Source organism: Euprymna scolopes, chromosome 2 (assembly GCF_053919585.1).
Source record: "Euprymna scolopes isolate OS-2025 chromosome 2, ASM5391958v1, whole genome shotgun sequence".
Classification (NCBI taxonomy): Eukaryota; Metazoa; Mollusca; class Cephalopoda; order Sepiida; family Sepiolidae; genus Euprymna; species Euprymna scolopes.
This window is the reverse complement of record NC_136483.1, coordinates 24419089-24440371: the sequence shown is the minus strand read 5'-3', so window position 1 is coordinate 24440371 and position 21283 is coordinate 24419089. Positions and strand designations below refer to the sequence as shown.

The 21283-nt window shown below is 32.3% G+C and overlaps 1 protein-coding gene across 2 annotated transcripts in view; it reads right to left on the bottom strand.

Moving 5' to 3' along the window:
* Positions 1-8111: 8111 nt before the first annotated feature.
* Positions 8112-21283, bottom strand: part of LOC145289818 (protein dj-1beta-like) — a 50056-nt gene continuing 36884 nt past the window's right edge. For both annotated transcript variants that reach the window (XM_080136439.1, XM_080136441.1), the window contains 4 exons: positions 15552-15710; positions 14126-14195; positions 12355-12435; positions 8112-8477 (listed from right to left, as the gene is read on the bottom strand). In XM_080136439.1, the coding sequence (XP_079992565.1) occupies positions 8317-8477; positions 12355-12435; positions 14126-14195; positions 15552-15710 (471 nt within the window). In that variant the 3' untranslated portion in view covers positions 8112-8316. The remainder of the gene's footprint in view (positions 8478-12354; positions 12436-14125; positions 14196-15551; positions 15711-21283) is intronic.

Sequence of the window (21283 nt, the reverse complement as noted above, 5' to 3'; positions counted from 1 at the left end):
GGTTTAGGTAACATCTTTAAATTTCCAGTCGAATTCATTTTCCAAATCCCTTAGAGCATCCTTGATGACATGTGATACACCCTTTTTCCTGTTTAATTTTGTCTAATCTAAGCTTGCTAGGACGGATCCCCCCCCCCCGCCTTCAATAAGCTTTAACAGTTTTAAATAGATTCATATTGAAAAAAAACATTATTTAAAACTAGTTGAACTGAACAACACGAGAGCCACCCACAAAAATATTTCTCTTATTCAATTAATAATCAGACTTATTTAAAATCTTGTACATGGATGTTTTATGAAATGTTTTCTGTTTGATCCATTTTACAAAATCATTCAACTGGATTAATATTTTCATCTTAAGTAGATATTGACTGATAAATTGATGACAGATATAATAATCCGTTAACAATTCGGGTCAAGATCAAAGTGTAGTATCTATTCTTCAGGCGCTCATGTAATGTACAGTACTGATGCAAGGGAAGTAATTCTTGTTGATTAATTTTTTTTTTCTTCTTGAACAGAACTTGGAAATATTCAATAAAACCGTGACGACTTTTTTCTTTCCATGTAATAGTTTATATAAAAAAAATGGCTTTAGCGTCCCAATTTCTCTTCTCTAAGAAAAATCTTAGACGAGTTATTTCCTTTGAATCAGTGCCATACACTACATAATTTCCTAAATAATTTGCAATTGAAAATTTCTATAGAAATTGTTGCCATTGCCAAATATTCTGCCCAAAATATATACAACATATATCAAGCTAGACATTTCCTCAGAAACATAGTGAAGAAATTTTAAAAGCACATTTTTTAGCATATTTATGAACACTCTTCCTCTGACTATGCAAACTCTTGCAACTGTTTCAAAATGAAAAAGTTATCAGCCACCCTTACTTACCAGTAAAAATGTAATTTTTTTTTTTTTTTTTTTTTTTTTTTTTTTTAAGCTCCCTCCACCCTTATACAATAATTTGATCTGAACTGAATGAATTTATTCTGTCATAACCAACTTATGTTCATACTTAATCAGAATGTTAAGTTTCTGAGTTTTACACACAGACAAGACAACTTTTAAACTAGCATGGGTGCCCGGCATTACCCGGGTATTTGGAAGTGTGCATTGACCAAAAAAAAAAAAGTGGTTGTAGGATGGCAGGCTCGAACCCGTACCGCGGAGGAAAAGAAAACGTTAAATTCCTAATGAACCGCCCCCCCCCCCTTAAGTAAACACCTCATCAAATCTCCACACTAACGTACTGTACTTGCAATAACCCTTATCCCTGAGTGGCTTCCGGGCCTTGATAAGTGGTGACCACCGGGTAAAAAAAAAAAAAACACGGGAAAAAATGTGATGCCTTTGCTGTTATGACCACTGTCAAACCGGAAGTGACATAGGTTTAAATTAAGGCTAGACAATCGAAAAGAGGGGATGACTTTTGAAAATATTAGTGAAAAAAGCGACTCCTCCCTGTAGATTTGTCGTCTGAAGGGTCGAGCTTCAAAACTATACTGATCTTGTGAAAATCAGTCGCCTCTTTAAAAAGTTTTAGGCAGACATACATGCATTTATTATATGGAAAAATGCGCGCATGAAAAGTAATATTCTTAAGATTTTATTAAACCTGGAAAAGTAAAGGACAAGAAATTCAACCTGGAAAAGTAAAGAACAAGATATTCTAGTAAAGTAAAAAATAAGAATTTTTTAGACTTAAAATATTGCAGCTAAAAATAAAACTTGAGTATTTATAAATATTTTATTTATTATTTGCATATGTTGTTGTTTATTGTTGAGTTAGAAAGGGTGTCAGTCGCTGGATTGAACTTATTTCCCCCCCCCCTATTATTTGCATATATTTATGTAGTGAAAATTGTTTGAATAAAATTAATTCATTAGTTAGTAGATGGAATTTATAATTTACATAAAAATTAATAATTTTATTATATCATAATTAGGATCATTTAATTCATTTTTATGTAAATTATAAAATTATTAATTCCATCTACTAACTAATGAATTAAACGAGACTGCGGTTCATGAATTCGTGATCTGTATAGAGCGTAAACTAACAAAAAAGATGGCACTCTGTGTCTTTTTAGATATCGTTGGAGCTTTTGACAACATACCCTTCAGTAGTATGTTCAAGTCGCTACGAGAACTCAATGTGCCACCAGTACTCATCCTATGGATTGAGTATATGGTGAGGCACAGAACAGTTCAAGTAGAACTACTGAGGGCAACTGTTAAAAGGGAAGTAGTTAAATGAAACCCCCAAAGTGGGATTTTATAACCTTTACTATGGAACTGTATGCTGAATCCTGTTTTAAAGGAGTTTAAAAATAGGAATATTTATGCCCATGCTGATGACATCGCAGTGCTGGTCGCGGGTTCAAAAGCATCATTGGTCAGACGCATTGCCAAAATGGCATTAAATATTCCTAATAAATGGTCTAATCGAAATAAATTAGAATTCAGTAGCCGTAAAACAGAAATGGTCTTGTTTACATATAAAAGGAATTGCCAACTTGGTGACCTTTTTCTGAGTGGACAGAAATTGAAACTTTCACAGGAGGCAAGGCTGTTAGGGGTAATCCTGGACAGTAAGCTAACCAGGAAAAGCCACATAGAAAAGATTTCCTCCAAGGCGACTGCAGCCCTTATGCAATGCAAAGAAATTGTGGGGAAAACCTGGGCAGTTAACCCGCATGTAATGAGGTGGATATACATTGCTATGGTATTTCCCATTTTGTCGTATGCATGTGTTTCCTGGATCCGCAGGACAGAGAAACTGTACTTGAGGAAGAAACTCCAGAAGGTACAAAGACTTGCTTGTTTAATGACTTCTTCAGCATATCCGAGCACACCTACTGGAGCATTGGAGATGCTGTTGAATATCCCTCCGATTAAAGAATTCCTGAAGGCAGAAGTGATACGGGGGATCCTATAGAATAGATCTCATGGGTCTGTGGTGGTCAAGATCTGTTGGGACTACTGGAGTCACGTGGATTTGTGTAATGAGGCTAGGAAGGAGCTACCGCTCTTGCATGTGCCGGGTGACCTTATGACTAAAACCAGATCATTTGAAAAGCATTTCACATGTATGGTTTATGACAGAACAGGCGCAAGAGATTACAAAAAAGGGCTGGAAAGCAACGTAATCAAATGCTATACTGATGGATCTAAAATGAATGATAGGATTGGTGCGAGTGTTTATATAGAATACTCAAACCACCTCACCTGTCAAAAAATCTTATCTTGGTAAACTGAGGACGGTCTTCCAGGCAGAAGTCTTCACCATACAGGTATCATCGGATACAACACCAAACACCAGTCATGAGCTGGCACCATTTCCTAGTAAGTTTAAATAAAGTTGTGTTGTTTTTTCTTTCATTTCTTCTAATAAAATAAAATAAAAATCAAACCTTTTATTTTATCCATTTTTTTTTTCTGGTTTCTTCTGATTATCTCTGCCACTCTCACTAGTATTTTCTTCTTTTTAGTCTTTTTAGTTCATATGTATTATTCGACTTATTTACTTCCGAAACTAGGCAAGCAGGTTCACTGCTGCTGATGATAATATGGACAAGACACGATTTCACAGCAGCAGCAGCTCTAAGAGTAGTAGTTATAATAATAACTTGGAACCGGCGAATTATTAGCATATTAATAGTTCGATTTTCATTGGTTTTTAATTTAAAAAAAAAAAAAAAAAAAAAAAACATTACACAGGATTGAACCTAAAATTTTTCCACCAATCCCAGCTCTATACCCGTTACGGTAACATAACATTTTCAATTTAATTTTGAATCACAGTAGTTGTTATGAAATGACTACATTTTTCATCAAATGTGATAACGAAAAATTTGAGTTCATTCAAAGAATATGGCGGATGAGTTTGGTAGAGTTCTCAAAGGTCAAATCGTAGAACCCTTTAACAGCCAAATTTCTGTCCAAAAACGAATTAGAAAGATTTTCCTAAATCTCAATACCCTATATATCGAATTTCGAGTCTAGACTGAAAATTGACAGTTATTTGGTAGCGAAATGTACACAGACAGCTCCCCATAAAAAGGGGATTGTCCAGCAATTGTCTGATATAAGGGGTTTCCCCCCACATTGATCAAGAGCTGATTGCTTTCTAGACGTTCTTGGCGTGATTGCCGGGAACAATGCCTTGACTTCGAATTAGTTTCGCTTTTATACGAAAAAGCGAATCAACACAAGAGGGGCCGAAATAGCAAGAATTGTGTAAAAGTTGCTGTAAATAAGTCTAACCGTGACGCCTTTGCAATTCGTACATATGATCTACAGTGTATATAAGAAGTTCTGGTGGAAGAGTTTGGCAGAGTCTGCAAAGGTCAACTTTTTCAACTTTGACCTCTTGGCAGCCAAATTTTCGCCCAAATACTGATTAAAAAGCTTGCTGCATGTCTGAATACACTTTATGTAAAATTTCAAATGTTTAGACCCAAAATTGTCTGAATAGTTTGCAAAGTTTACAAAGGTCAAATCTTAACTTTGACTTCTTAACAGCCAAATTTTTGTCCAAAAACCGATTTAAAAAAAAAAAAATTTGCCCTATGTCTGAATACACTTTGTAAAATTTAAAATGTTTGGACGAAAAATTAGCCAAGTAATTTGGTAGACCACAAAGATCAAATTTTTTAACTTTGACCCCATAACATTTGTTTTGAGCTCAAATCAAGTTAAAAAGTTTGATCCGCCCAAATAACCTACATCTAAAATTTCAAATGTTTTGACTCAAAATTGGCGGAGGAGTTTGGTCAAATCGTTTAACTTTGACCCCTTTGACAGCCAAATTTCTGGCTGAAAACTGATTAAAAAGATTTTCCCAAATCTCAACACCCCTTATGTCAAATCTTGAGTCTGTAGACTGAAAATTGACATAAAAACTTTCTATTCTATGGTCAAATTTGAGGAAGTTAAAGAAAAAGGTTTTTAGCCATTAGGTAAGTAAATATTTATTTATATATCACCAACAATTATTCCAATTTTTAGAATTGTTTTTAAATATTTTTATCTAATTTCACTATAATTATATAGCAGTACATTTTGGTAGGGAAATGTACACACAGACAATTTCACTTTTATAGATGTATAGATGAGTGCTTTAAGGCATATAACAGTATTTAAGAAACCCGTTTACGGGCTAATCTCAAAATTAAGTGCACATTACTTTTAAATTCATGTATTTATTTTTAATTTTATCAAATGTTTCGAAGAATTTTTTTAAAATATGGTAGTTGCACACTTATGTTACTATGCTGAAATAATATTTAGAAACCCATTCTTAAAGAATGTTTTGTAACTCTGTACTTTCATCTAACAATTTAACAAGATATTTTAAAACTTGAATTTAATTTAAAATACTATTTAAAAATATGACCAATCAAAGCACCAAAAATATAATTTAAATTGTGATGGATTTTTTTCAGGTATTTTATTTAAAAAAATGGCCAGAAAATCTGCAATTTCAACTTGCAGTAAAATGTAATTAAAGTTTTAGGTCAACCTTCACCATTTAATAAGATGCTTTGCACTTGATTTTGAAGGCTATAGGCCTTCTTATGTGAGCAGTATTATTAATAAATCTAAAGTCGACAGGGCAAAGACTAAAGTGAAAACTGTCCAACAAAAACATGAAATTGTTGAAAATCTTAGATGTATAATTGTGGAGGAAAATGGACAGAAAACTATGACAAAATAAGGGACCAGAACACCATTTAACTTTTACAAAAGAAAACCCCTATAAAAGAACGCTATTAAAGCTATCCTAGTAACAACATTAATACCCACACAGGTAAAGGCTGAATGGTTGCAATTTTAGAAAAAAAAAAATATATATATATATATATATTAAAAAATTCTTCACACAATTGGTTGCTCTTTGCACCATAATGAACTACCTTTCAGAGACCTTTTTAAAAACGTGGATGGTTGTGTAAAAGGCCCTATAACATTCAGTGCCCCTCATCCCTGGGAAAATTATGCTCAAATGATTGCTATGATTAACTCCAAATATCATTTTCCACTATTAGCAATCCTATACAGTCAATTTTGAAAATTGATGAAATACATGATATCAGTTGTGACTAAAGACTCCTGCATGAATACACAGGTATTTCTAAAGGTAAGGTTATGCCTCCTGGAAAATTAGTCTTTTAAACCAAGCAAGATGGTTAATTTTGGCCATCAGGCTCATGTGTTTATGGACTCATGGTGCGTATGCACAAAGGCTCACAACAAAACACAATTTAATACATTTTATTGTAAATGTGTATGCCATTTGTAAGTTTGAAATTAAAAGAAATAATAAATTCCACAATCAGCAAGTGCAAATTTTTTTCATATGATCCAGAGGATTAAGGAGCAGCCTCATGAAATCCAACAAATCACATTAAGAAATATGCAAGGTAATACCTACATAAAAACTTTCTATTCTATGGTCAAATTTGAGGAAGTTGAAGAAAGAAAAAGTTTTTTAGCCATTAGGTAAGTAAATATTTATTTATATATCACTGACAATTATTCCAATTTTTAGAATTGTTTTTAAATATTTTTATCTAATTTCACTATAATTATTATATAGCAGTACAGATTGGAAGTTGTTAATAATTCAATTAATTTTTATATTCATTCAGGGGTGAGGAGTCAACCAGGAAAAAGTTGAAGAATACAACTTATTAATTTTAATTCCACACATTGGACACAATAGATTTTTCATTTTTGAACCACCAATGACGAAAGATTTCTCTGAATTCAAACTTTGAGAATCATTGATAAATGGAACCAAGTGTGACTCGTCAGATTTTCCCTCACATGCTCAGGGCCTGGAATGAGTAGTTAACAACAGAAGCTTTACAAACTATAGTTTTGAAGCAAGGCATCAACATATTATAGCCAAAGTTTTTCTCAGAAATTGAGATCAGCATGTTGGTCCAAGGGCTCTTATAAGGAACAATTTGATTCTATATATTAAGCTCTGTTAAAATAGTGCTTGGTTTTTTCCTAATTTATTTTTTCAATTATAACAGAAAAACAAAAAAAAAAAATTCAAGGTATTCAATTATTATTGCTAAATTCATAATGTTAAAAAGTAGTTTGCTAAAGCAAATACTGAAAATGGGGGGGGGGCACTAAAAATAGGACAGGCAGATTTTCAATTTGAAGACTTCTTTAATTAATCTCATTTTTTATAAAATAAAAGGGCATTCCCCACTTTTAAACACTAAAATTATTTGCTTTCCACTAATATTCAAGCAAATCTTGCAAAAATGAAGAATTTTCAGTATCTTTTTGTCTACGATTTTTGATGCCAAATGCTAAAAAAAAAAAAAAAAAGCATGCAAGTATTTGATCTAATTTTTTTGCGTGGGTACTTAGTACGTCCATACACAACTTTCAGTAAGATTTCATATTTCAAAAGTAAAAAATCGATCTACCCTAATATATATATATATATATATATATATATATATATATGTGTGTGTATGGCAATTCTGGAACTTAATAAAATAATTTAGAAACCCTAATCATAAACAGTTAATAACAGTAATATTAAAGTAGAACAATAATTTGCAAGGTTCGAGAATAAACGTTTTTTTTTTAATTTTTTTTTTTTCATTTTCTTATTTGTATTACTTGGACTATTATTCTTATTTTCATGCAATGTTTCAACCAATGAAACCTCAGGTTACATTAGCCAAAACGTGAACATTACAACCAAGATGAGAATAGTAACCTATCAATCTTCATCTCAAAAATTCTGAAAAAAAATTTAGTTATAGAGGGAAACCGATCCTTTCCTGTTAGATTGTATTTTATATAATGAAATTGTTTTCAATTGTTTATATTTTTTCTCTTTGTCTCTCCTCCCCCCCAAAATTTAGAATTTTGAGTTTACAACAATCACAAAACTTTAAATCGGGTTTGAAAACCTGGTTGAAAGTTTTTTGCTTTTTTTTTTTTTTTTTTTTAATTCGGCTACACAACTTGTATACAGAGTGTACCTCAAAAGTGTTAAAAGATTATAAATTTAACAAAAATTTATTTCAGTTAATGTTATTTTACTTAAAACAAATAACTACAAAAATTGTTTGCAAAACTTTAATACATAAACCATATGTTACATTCCTCTTTTCTGCACCTTAAAAAGTTTCTGATCTTTTCAAGATCAGATTTTTTATTTAAGTGTTATGTCACAGATTTCCTTTTTTTTTTTTTTTTTTTAAGCAACAGATTTTTTGGGTTTCATTTGGAAAAGTCTCAAAAAGAAAAACTAGAATATTTGGTTATTTTCATTCTTTTAAAAGCATAGGTTGTACAAGGGAATCAGATTTTTCTTTACCAGCCAAAGCAGTGACAATAGCCAAAGCAAATTCAAATGCCGTTCCGGGTCCTCGACTTGTGATGAGTTTGTCATCCACCACAACACGTTCTTCGATGTATTGATAATTACCTACAACATTAAAATAAAGGTTTTTGTTATTTTTTAGCATTACTAAAAGTGTTTATTAAATTAAGCTGTCTAAAAAAACATTTCTTTAGAGTAAGTTTTAAGAAAAACATTTTCTTTCACTTGAGTAAGAAAATTTATAAGTTTTAAAAGATATTTTTGATAAATGTATTCAACTTTAAATTTCATATTGACTAAATAATTTAAACTTGTGTTTCGATTATCTTTGATAAACATTGCTGTAGATGGTAGTGTCGTCAGCATAAATGTCTAAGAATGTGATTCGATGGATCATTGATGAAGGTCAAGAAGAGAGTTGGGCCCAGGATGGAACCCTGAGGGACACCAGCATTAGTACTATGAGCTTCTGATTTCTGCTCATCAACCACTACTTTTATAAACCTATCAGAGATAAATGATTTAATAACTGTAAAGACATTGCCAGCTATTCTCTAGTTGGAGATCTTGTAAAGCAGACCTTTATGCCATACTCTATCAAAAGCCTTTGATATGTCAAGGGAAATTTCTCCAAAAATGAAGAAACCCTATAGAGAGATTCACTAATCTTTTGATATTACAGTTAATACATCAGTTGTAGATCTAGCAGAATAGAAGCCATATTTGATGTCACTGAGTAGGTTATTTTTGCTGAGGTGTCCGACCACTTCTCTATTTAAAACAGATTGCAGCAGCTTACTCATGATGCACTGATGGAGACTGATTGGTTTGTATTGGGAGGAAGATAAGCAATTTCCTGAATTTTAAATACAGTTGGAAGAGCCTATTCTGTTGAGATGCATTCAGCATATTCCACAACCGTTCTGATAACTATGGTGTTACTGAAATAATATAACTAATAAGAAATAAACAATGGTATAGTTTATTTTCAGTCTTGTGTTTTGTCAAGGTGACCGTTTGGAAAAAAATAATGCATATCTACTGAATGAAACTAAAGAAATAGTGCCATACTGTTCAATTTTAACAAATTCTAAAGAAATGATTTTTTCCTGTGTGTATTGATGACCTTGTTTATGCTTGGTATATTTAGCAATCATGAAAATAGTGTTATTTAATAAGAAAAACATTGTTAAATTACATAGAAATTTAAAAGTCAAATAATGTACTTTTTCTTCAAAAATAAATTTATTTATCTATAAATAATAAAACAAGCTTCTGACTTATAAAACAGTCCTCATCAAGTTCTAACATTTTTTTTTTTTTTTTTTTTTTTTGTAAATCATCTTTCCCGTCAGAGATAGAAAATCCCTCCTGGATAGTAGTTTGTGCCGGTATTAATCACAGTTGGTTTAAATGTCTTGCGCCATGACGGAAAAGAGGATTTACAAAAAAAAATAAAGTACCTGATAAAGACTTTTCCAAAAGTTGAAAGCTTTTTTTTTTTATTCTTCAAGATAAATGATTTATTTTTAAGAAAAAAACAAAAAACGTTGCTATTTGGCTAATTTCTATAATATAGTGTTACTTAATGTTTTAAGTAATGCTCACAGCACTAGTTGGTATGACCATATGTGGCACACAATTTTAGAAGCATTATCCTAATAATAATTATGCTGTATTTCTGTTGCGGTGTACTGGATTAAGAGAAAAGGACATTACTATGGGGGTGTAGTGACTCCTACTTTCATGCTGAAATTAGGATGTAAAACAAAATAAAGAAATAGTTAATTTAATAGTTAATAGTTAATTTAAGAATGTAATTTTTAGAAAGCAGTACAATACAGACATAAGGGTGAGACACAAATTGAAGCAGATATCTGATGAAGAAATCTTTCTTGAAATTATATATATAAAAAAAGGTACTTGTACAGTTTAGTCAAGACATTAAAAAATGAAAATATCGAAACAAAGTTCAAATTGTATGTATCCGTTATGGAATGAAGTTCTCCAAAAAAAAAAATTTTACTTAATTTCATCCAGTAGTTTTTTTTGTTTTTTTTTGTTTTTTTTACAGCGAAAAAACAATTTGTTATGATACCGAGCAAAATGTTCGATTTTTAGGAAGAAAAGCTAGTATTAAAGATGGGAAGGGGTATCAGCGCTTTAACTGGAGTTATCTCCCTTTAGCATTTCTAAAATTCAAACAATTTTTTTTAAAAATCCAAGATGGCTGCCTTTAACGCACTCTCATAAAAACGTGTTTTTCCGATGTAAAAAAAAAAAAAAAAAACCTACTTGGTGAAATTAAGTGAAATTTTTTGGGGGGAGAACTTTGTTCCATAACGGATACATACAATTTAAACTTTTTTCGATATTTTCATTTTTTAATGTCTTGACTAAACTGTACAAGTACCAAAACAAATAGGCTTCTTTCAGTCTTGACAGACTATGGATACCCATGGTAAGGGTGCCTGTGCGTGAAATTATTTTGTGGCAAGAGTTGCGCAATCTTCAACGACACCTCCACTGAGTCGACATTGTTGAATACCAGTGGCAAATGGAGATTCAGAACGACTGGAAACAATGCCGAGGTAAGCGGAAAGTACATACAGCACCTAAAATTCCCAAATGGTCACCCATCTGGTACTAGCCAGACTCAATGTTGCTTAACTTTGGTGATCTGACAAGAACCAGTGTGTCAACGTGATTATGCCGAAATAATGTAGAATACGCATATTCCATCAGACCATCTGACACAGGTAATCACAATGCAAATAAAATGTGTGTATGAAATATATACACATAGATTTGTAGTTGTATTAATAAATTATTCTTCATCTGCTTCAGTTTGTATCTCTGTTACACATCTGCATTGTACTGTCTTCTACAGATTACATTTAATTACATAATAGACAGTGCTTCAACCTCTTATAGAAATAGTTGTTTTGCAAATGAAAATGAACCATAATTTCTGAAAATGTATGCTCTTCACATTTTTATACAAAGTAGAAGTCAAAACATCACTTTTGTTTATTCGTCAACGAAGTTTAATTTACTTTATATTTTTACTAGCAGAGATATATGGCATTTGCCCAGAGCAAAAGTACAACGTAAGTTCTATCCCTCTTTCTTTCCTCTACCCCCTCTTTGCCTAGCCCAATCCTCTCTCTAGACATATACACAAAAACAACTCTAGTTAGCATAGGAGAAATAATTAGTTTCCTTTCGGACTACTGTTTTCATCTTGAGTGTCATTTTCACAAAGTTTTGGTCGATGTCATCTCCAACTTTTTTTTTGAACTCTAGAATCTTTCTGTTAAATTCGTGAACTCGGGAATTTGGACGGAATTTCGAACCGAACCCTTCATTCACTCCACCGGGATGGGGGGGGGGATTGCATGCTCTCGTTCCGTCAGTCATGACTGGATAGAGGTCCTAAGTAATTCACAATAGTATTTTTCAGCTACCCACACAAAGAATTGAACTTTCAACCCTCAGGAGAATATCACTTTCACAATTGATTTTTTTCAAGTACTCTAACAACCGAGTCACAGTTTCCTTTAGTTAATTGTTAGAAAACAGACTACATGATAACATAAAAAGTTGCTTGTACATCTTGATAATATTAAATAATATAAATAGCCATTTGACCCCTCAATTAAAAAATCTTTTTATTTAAATTTTAGATTAGATATTATACATCTGGGATTACGTTAATTAAAAAATATCAACTTTGTAGGCATCTGTTGTGTATTTTTCAAATTTTAGCTAAACATACAGACACTTGCCTGTATAATAGATAATAAGAGAAAAATCAGCATTGTTTTTTTTTTTCTTTTTCTCCAAAATTGAACTCCTAATATATTATTTATTATGCATAATTAAAAAGAAAAAAAAATTGTCTAAATAAAAATAATGAAGTTTTTTTATAACCTACAATGTTTGCAGAATCAAGACATTTTTTTTTTTTTTTAATACTTACCAGAAAATTCATCCTTAAACGACGGATAAGATGTCAGCTTTTTGCCTTTCGCAATGCCGATCTTCAATAAAGCAGTTGGACCTAAAAGGAGAAAATTATTTGTTAGCAACTCCATTAAAAACATGAAAAGACAAATAGTTTGCAAGAAATATTTAATAAACTTTTTACAACATTATTAAAAAAAAAAAAAAAAAAGAAGAAAGTCTAAAAATATCCACATCATAAAAACATTTTATCAAAACAATCACAAAGTCACTTTCTTAAATCTCTACTTATAAATAGCACTTTATGCGAGTGTGTTAGTTCTCCATGGACTCTGAAATAACTGGGCCATTTTTTTTGAGATTTCACACAAATGCATTTTATGTGTCTGGGTGTGTTCTTAGGTTTTATATCAGAATGCCCCCTGATAAGTACCAAATCAGTAATCGAAAAATTCTGATTAAAGAAGAAATAGTCCAATTTTGATTAAAGTTAACACTCTTATACAGCCTAACATCACAAGTGCATTTGAGAAGTTTTATCACCGCACAAGCAGAACAGCCAGGCATATAAAAATCAATAGTATGTCCGTTAATAAGAAAGGGGCATGTTCAAACTAAATGTTTCTATTTAGAGCACAATTAAACTATAATGCCTAATTTTTGCATTTTAAACTTTAATTCAAGCTATTCTATATAAAAAAAAGTACAATAGACTAGAGTGAACTGAACTAATCACTGCAGCGAAACATGTGAAGTTTCCTCCTGGTGCAGCACAGCAATCAATTTGATTGAAAAATGGGCAATTTCACCAATTTCAATGAAAATAAAAGTATAATTTCAGGCACATGGCCTTGCGCCTCGTGCATGTATGGCGTAATATAGAGGTCAAATCTTCATAATATAGAGGTCAAATTTTCATGAACTACATATATTGAATTAGGTTGTATTTCAGCACATCGAATGTTATCTTCCAAGTGGTCTACTGTGTTTGGTTTATACAAAATAGACATTGAACTTTACATATCCCCAAAGAAAAGAATCTAATTAAGTTAAATCGTAGAAACAAGGTGGCCAATTGTAAAGTGCATTTCATGAAATTCATTTGTCAAATGTTTCTCTCAGTAAATTCATCATATCATTTACAATTAGCAAACGCTGCTCGAGTGTCAATCTCTCCATGATGAATTGCCAAATCAAGCTGAACTCCAACTAATCCATATTTGTCAATTCTGTAATAAAGAAAATAAAGTTACTAATTTACTGCCTCTAAAAAAAATTTTTTTAAACCCAAAAACCCTGTACTTTGTGTTTTGGACGCTGCATTATGTGCGTTTTTAATGAGTGTTGTTTATCTCGTATTGATAGTGAAGCAAAGAAACAAGGATTACTACTAGTGCTGGTATTATAAGCGAACATTGTTACGTGTTGGTGAAATGAATTAACCAAACACATCTAAAAGGTTCCTGGTTGATTTTCGTGTTTCATCACAATAGCATCTTACAAGTTACATTTTCTTAGTTCTATATTTTCACATTCAAACATGGAGTTCAAGTAGTTATATTAGTTCGTATTGTTTAATGTCACAGGTTTGAATGCTAAAAAGATGAAATTGAAACAGTTCCCATCTTTAATTAATACAAGTTCACAATTAAATGTGAAGAGCATTATAAAAGATAAATTACATAAAAGTATAGAAAGAAAATCTAATTTTCATTATTTTATATTTCAACCAATATTGTAAATCTATACGATTAGAATGAAATGGGAAATAAAGAAAATCATGTTACCTGCACAAATAGCGGCAATGTATGCACCTCGTTTCTCTTGTTTTTCAAGGATACTTTTTACATCAGACGACTGAATAAAAAGAAAACAGATGAATTGGAAATTAAAGAATTAATAAAAATTTCTGTCAAAGATTTATGCACAGATTTGAAAAATGTGGTTTAATCAAACAAAACATCTCCACAGTTTGCGATATGTAAGAAATTTGCAAAGATTTTTCAGGATAACCATTAGAAATAATTTAATGTAATTTTTATATTATAAAGATTTGGGAATACTTACATTGCATTCCTCCGTAAATTTTACATATAATACTATCCTTTTAGATTTTATATAAATTTTTTAACCTTTCTTTTTATAAAAGAACATAAACATCACACACGCATACAATGAGTTTTATAAATATACATCCACATATATACCCAGACACATACATATATATATGACAAACAGTCTATATTCCAAATTCTAAGGTGTTGTCCATCTTGAAATTTAAAATATAGATTTTTTGTCATTTATTTATATATGCTCTATAGTTACATCGAGCTTCATAAATAAAAGGTGAAATATAATTGAATAAGCATATTTTTTCTGTATATATATATATATATATATATATATATATATATATATATGTATTATATATAAACATTGAAAAAAATATACTTGAGTAACAAGATTTAATACAGAAAGCAAAAATTAACCGATTCATTCATTTAATTGGCAAAGAATAAACGCACAAGTGATTGCCATTTACAAGGGGAAAAAGTCAGTGAAAATTTAGGGGGCTATGTACAAAGAGAAAACCATACAGGGGGAAAACCGTAGAGGTATGACCAGTGTCTGTCCAAGGTCACCTTGAAGCCCTGTAGTGTGGACTGGTTTACGACCTCATCAGGTAGCTGGTTCCACAAAGATACCACTAGAACCAAGAACGCTGCTTTGCAGACTCTACCAAACTCCTCCACCAATTTTGGGTCTAAACACTTGAAATTGTAGATGTAGGTTACCTGGACACGAGTCAAACATTTTAATATATATATATACATATGCTCATAAAGTTATGAAGTGTATATAAGACCCAAGCAAAGTCAGGCTGAACTGCTAGTAATAAAATATTCTTACAATTATCATCACGCAGATCTATCAGCACTTAGACATTTCATACTTTTGTAGCAGCATTATTATTTGATATTTCAATCTTGCAATTGTACATCAAAAATAATTTTTTATGGGAAACGAGGCATGTTCTCTATCACTACACGTTTGACGCATGTTTTCATTGGATAATCCACACAAATTTTGATACAACAAGTATACTGATTGGTCAAGTGTATCACTTAACAAGACCCCACCCCTTGTATTCTACAGATCTGACTAGTTTACAAGATTTTACTTATGGTATGGGGTAGCTTTCAAAACACTCACATCTGCAATCGATCTGGATCCTTTCAGACCTCCAGGGATGATAACAGCATCATACTCATTGGCTAACACATCTTTAAGACTCTTATCCGGCTTGATGACAACATCCCTGCTGCATTTCACTTCACCAGGGCCTGTAAGTCCAGCAACTGTCACATTAATCTGAGGAAAGAAATTAAAAGACAAAAATCTATTAAAAACAAAAATTAAGAAAAATTAATCTTATTTGCAGCGTTTGAACCACTATTCTTATCTTGGTCGTTATATTCAAGTTTCAGTCGATGTAACGTTGGAATTTTGTCAGGTGCACATTTTTAAACCAAAGACCCTTCTAGTCAAAATAAGATTCTTCATTCAATTCTCAGCACCTACAACCAGTTTTTTCTTTTTTCTGTAAATTCATCAACGTTCATTTCCCTACTTTAATCATACAAAATACATGTGAACTTAGTTTCGGGGTTGAGTTATATTTGCAAAAAAGATCGGTTTCATTTGTTCTAATTAGCTAAAATTTATAATCAAACAAGTCATCCATCTATCTTCACTATCATCCTCACTATATTGATTCAACTACTCTTAATATTTTTCACAAGGGAGTCACCATTTACCAAAGCCTGAAGACCACTTGAATATTTTTTTTTACAAGGAAATCATCATTTATTAAGGCCATAAGGCCACTCGAAGATAAGGCTTAACAAATGTAAGGTGGTAGTGTAGTAATCATTAATGGTGTAGATTGGGTAGAATTTAGGTTATTTAAGGGGAAAGCTCAACAAAAATTTGTTTACATTTGACTTGAAGCTGGTCAGGAAGCAGGCCCATGGAACAGTGTTCCACAGGCGGGCAGTTCTAGGAGAGAAGCTTTGTTCGTAGAAACTGCATTTAGATTTAGACACAGAGAGGGGGAGGGGAGATGTTGATAGTGGTTGTAGCTAGTCAAGCGTTTTTTGCGAGTTTGGCAAGAAGGAACCATAAATTGGAGCTCAGACGAGCATGTGCCATGAAAATAACGATAGAGCAGAGACAGGCTCACAGTGTCACTTTTGTGAGAAAGAGGTTGCAGGAAAGAGAAAAGGGCATCACCTACTAGGTTTCGAAGCCAGTTTTGAACTCTATCAAGGCAGGATAGGATATGGCGAGCAGCTCCTGCCCAAATGTGGCAAGAGTATTCTAGTTTAGGATGTACTTGGCTCTCATACAGATAGAGGATTGCATTGGTAGTGAGATACCTACTGGAGTGGTAGAATGATCCAACCATTTTTTCCAGTAATCTTGGCAACAGATTTGATGTATGTGTTCCATTTGAGATCAGGGGTGAAAGTCAGTTCCAAAAGCTTGTCAAGATATGGTGCTTCTTCAAGACAAGAGCCATTCATTTCAATTGTTGCCAGATGGGGTTCAGAGCAATTATGATGAAAAGAGAGAAGCTTGGTTTTCGATGCATTAAAATTAACCAGTCACCTTTTCCCTCATTGCAGCACATGCTCAAGATCAGAAGAGAGAGAATCAGAAAGATCTTGGTCATTGCTGGCTTTTGAAGTGTTGCCATAGATTGTGGTATCATCTGCATAAATGTTTATGAATGATCTAAGAATGTGATTTGGGAGATCATTGATGAAGAGCAAAAAGAGAGTTGGACCCAGGATGGAACCCTGAGGGACGTCAGCATTAATACTATGAGCTTGTGCTTTCTGTCAATCAATGACCTCTTATAAGCCTATCAGCGAGAAAGGATTTAATAATTGAGAGGACATTTCCAGCTATTCTGTAGTTGGCAATCGTGTGAAGAAGGCCTTTATGCCATACTCTATCAAAAGCCTTGAATATGTCAAGGGCTATTGCTCTAGAAATGAAGCCTCCATCAATAAGGGTTAATAAGTGTAAAATGTTCACTAAAACAACAGCGTAGCAATCATTAGGGGTGAAAAGTGGGTATAATTGGATTGTTTAATGGGGCGGTTCAACAAAAACTTGAATGCAACCATATTGTAGTCAGATGAAAAACAGTCAGGCAGTTTTGGGAAAGAAGCTTTGTTCAAGGAATTTGCGTTTAGATTTAGGCACAGATAAGGAGTAGGGGAAATTAAATAAAAAAAATAAATTTTTATTAGTGGTTGTAGCTAGACGAGTGCTTTTTGTGAAAGTTTGACAGAGAAGAATCATAGATTGAAGCTTTTTGAGCATTTAGAAAAAGAGTAACTTTTCAACATTGTTATGCAATGAACATACATGTCTACACACAAAATATGTAAATTAGGTGACAATTTATTCGTCTGAAAGCGAAACTATACTAATACTTCTTTAAATATACTCTTGTATTAGTTGTTTTGCGAGACTAGCAAAAATATGTGACCAGAGGGAACATGTGTTTGCTAGTAATAATAATATAAAAGTAAAGAGACTAATTTTAAAATTTGAAATAGTACTAGTCAATGTGACATTTAATTTTGTCCTCATATTTATTGAATAGAGTATGTGCAGACGCCATGTTTTTTTTTGGTTTTTGTTTTGCAAATGTTTTTTTGTAAGCATCTAGTAGATATAATCCAGTATTCTAGGAAAAGAATATGATATCATGTAATGGGTAAAGGAAACAGTGACTTTTTTTTTTGATGAAGTAGAAATCCCAATGAATAATAGATTGTTTAAACTGAGTGAAATATCTTATCTCCCTATAAGTATAACTTGCTTGAGAGAATCAGTTTGGTTAGAATAAATGTAAAAAATTACAAAATGGAATTAAACCAACTGATAATTTCTGAAAACATCAGTCACTAGCAACAAGCATGAGTATATTGGAAGTATGTGTGGTGCATGCGTTTATAGTTCTATAATGTCTGATTGGCGAGGAAAAAAACTTTACTTTATAAATATGATAGATTAGAATGTACAAATTTGGAGTAAGATTTAAAAAAAAAAAAAAATGAAGGTACGAAAAGATTTTAATCTTGATTTGCTCATTTTTCTCACAACTCAAATAACTGCACAGTAAGAGTTGACATGAAAATCTTGTCCAACTCACGCGACATATTTCTTTTGTTGCTGCGTCCTTTACAATAATCTTATTAAAAAGAGGCTTCCCCCTCTTCCTTTCTGCGATAAAGGCAGGAGATACAAAGGATTGAGGAGGGCAGTAAAACAACGAAACAATTGCAGTAATCTGTCCATTTTCAACAACAATGAAAAGTTATCAATGAACTCATTTGTTTTAGTTTACTCTTTGTTGATTTCAATAAATATCCATTTATTAATAGAAAATAATTCATATTATTTCGATCATTCGGTCTATAGTTCTCATCTTGAGTATCATTTTCACGTTTCAACAGATGTAATCAATCTTCTTTAAGTGTATCTTGTCAAACTCGTGAATCTTTCTACCAAATTCTGGAATCCGTACAGAATTTTGAATAGAACCCTTGATTTAATCTACAGGGGCAGCTGTCTTTTGTTCCATCAGATGTACGAAGTGGTAGTAGGCAGGCAGAATCAAACCCATACCGCAAAGGAGGAAAAGTATTGAAAAATAAACACAACATCTTTGTCGTTGTGTCCATCACCAAACCGGAAGTGGCAAAGGCTAAAATTAAGGCTAGTAAATCGAAAAGAGGAGATGACTTTTGAAAATATCAGCGAAAAAAGCGACCCCACCCTATAGAAAAGTGCCCAGTCGAGGGTGAAGGAATTAATGTCTTCAGCTAATTGTTTGATATTTTTGTCCGATTGGTCGAACTTCAAAACGATACCAATCTCGTGCAAATCTGTTGCCTCTGTCGAAAGTTTTAGGAAGACATACATACATACATACTGGTGAGATTTATATTATAGACTAGCGGGGATGCCCGGCGTTGCCCGGGTGTTTGTGGGTGTGTATGTAGAAATAAAGAAAGTGAAGGAAGAAAAAAAAGTTTTGGTAGGCAGGTAGGCTCGAACCCGAAGCCTTGAGGCGAAGGTGGAAAAGAAATCGTGATATGTTATTGTGAAGCTAAGAGGGCAGAGAAGTGAGAATCGTTCAAATTAAATGATTAAAAAGTTAAGTGAATGAGTTCACACAGGTGCATAAATTTAACGAGGTCAAAGATCACGCCACAGGGTAATGAAATCACGCATTTAACTTTGGCTGCAAGCCAGTTAAGCTTGTTTCCCTAAGATGTTGAGGAAAACTAGCTCCTCATAAAAAGAGGAGTGTCCAAATGAATAGCAATTGTCTGATATGGCGGGTTTTCCCCACATTAAGCAAAGCTTATTGCTTTCTGGACGTCTCTGGGAAGAGTGCTAGGGAAACGCTATTTCTTCGAATACTTACGCTTTATTTATACAAAAACCATTAACAAACACGTGAGAAGACAGAATAGCGGGAATTTTATGAAATAAAAGTCGCTCAAATAAAAGATAGACACAACGTCCGTTCGCAAATCGGAGATATTATAATCTCGGGAATATATAAAAAGTTCTGAGATATGATAACCCCCCCCCCCCCGAAAAAAAAAGCTTTTGCCGGACATACAAAAAAAGTGCACACACTAACACATTTTCGCTTTTATATCATAGATGAAACCTGGTGAGAAGAACACTCAAGATGAAAACAAATAATCCAAATTATCAATCCTCATCTCAAAAATACGAAAATAAATATTTATGAAAAGGTGACATATACAGAAAGAAGAGGAGAAATCGTCCTTATTTACTCATCTCCTCACGAGGGTAGAATTAGACACAAGGTCAGTTTTTAAATGTGTGGAAAATCTATCCCCGCCCCTCACAAAAAAAAAGAAAAGACAAAAAGGGGGACACTGAATTGTGAGAAAATCAAAAATTGTTTCAATCTAGATGAGACATTGATTACTTTAACACTTATTAATCGTGAATACAATGAATCTTTGTTTTTTCATTTATTTGCTGAATACTTTTTATTTCATCTGCAAATAAAAAGGAGCGATTTATGTTTTTTAGCGATGATTAACATTGGAGGAAATTTATTTTCATAATGTAGAACAATTAAAAAATGAAGTAACACAATTTGAAATGAACAATAAATTGTCTTTAAAAAATTTAAACTAATTTATGAGACGTTATCCAACTTATCTGGAATTTCGATGACAGCAAAGTAGCAGCTGGTCCAGACGACATTCCATTTGTTGTACTAAAGATAGAAATACACATGAAAAAAATGTTAATTCCATTTCAATAATGGTGTGCATAGAAAGAGTCTGATGATCTGAGAAAAAGTCTTTCCGATTTTTAAAAATGTAACTAAAAATAAGGAACTTATAGTTATTTGTCTCTCACATGTTTGGATATTTTTCTATTTTTAAAACCACATGAATTTTGTCATTTTTACACTACTTTTTCAAGACAAACGTTATCTTTGTTAAAATACAATTAGATTTGCCATATAAATGTACTTTTATGCTAGGAATCAGAATATACAATTCAAAATCTTCAGAAATTAATGGTTTCTAGATACAAAAATGGACAAATAAAGATAGGGGGACATAGTTTTGAAATCCGATTTATTATAATTTTTTTGTAGGTTTCCAACTACTTTTTGATTGTATTTGAAAGATTAAGGACTAAACGTAATTTCCAAAAGGAAAAGATATTTGTACACGTGAAAAAAAAAAGTTATGAAAATGTTTTCACGGAGAGCTAACCAATTCAGCTAAATTTTGAATTTAAATAAATTCATTGTAAAAATCCATTAAAAAAGATAAATATTACTTTTCTGGGTCTATTTC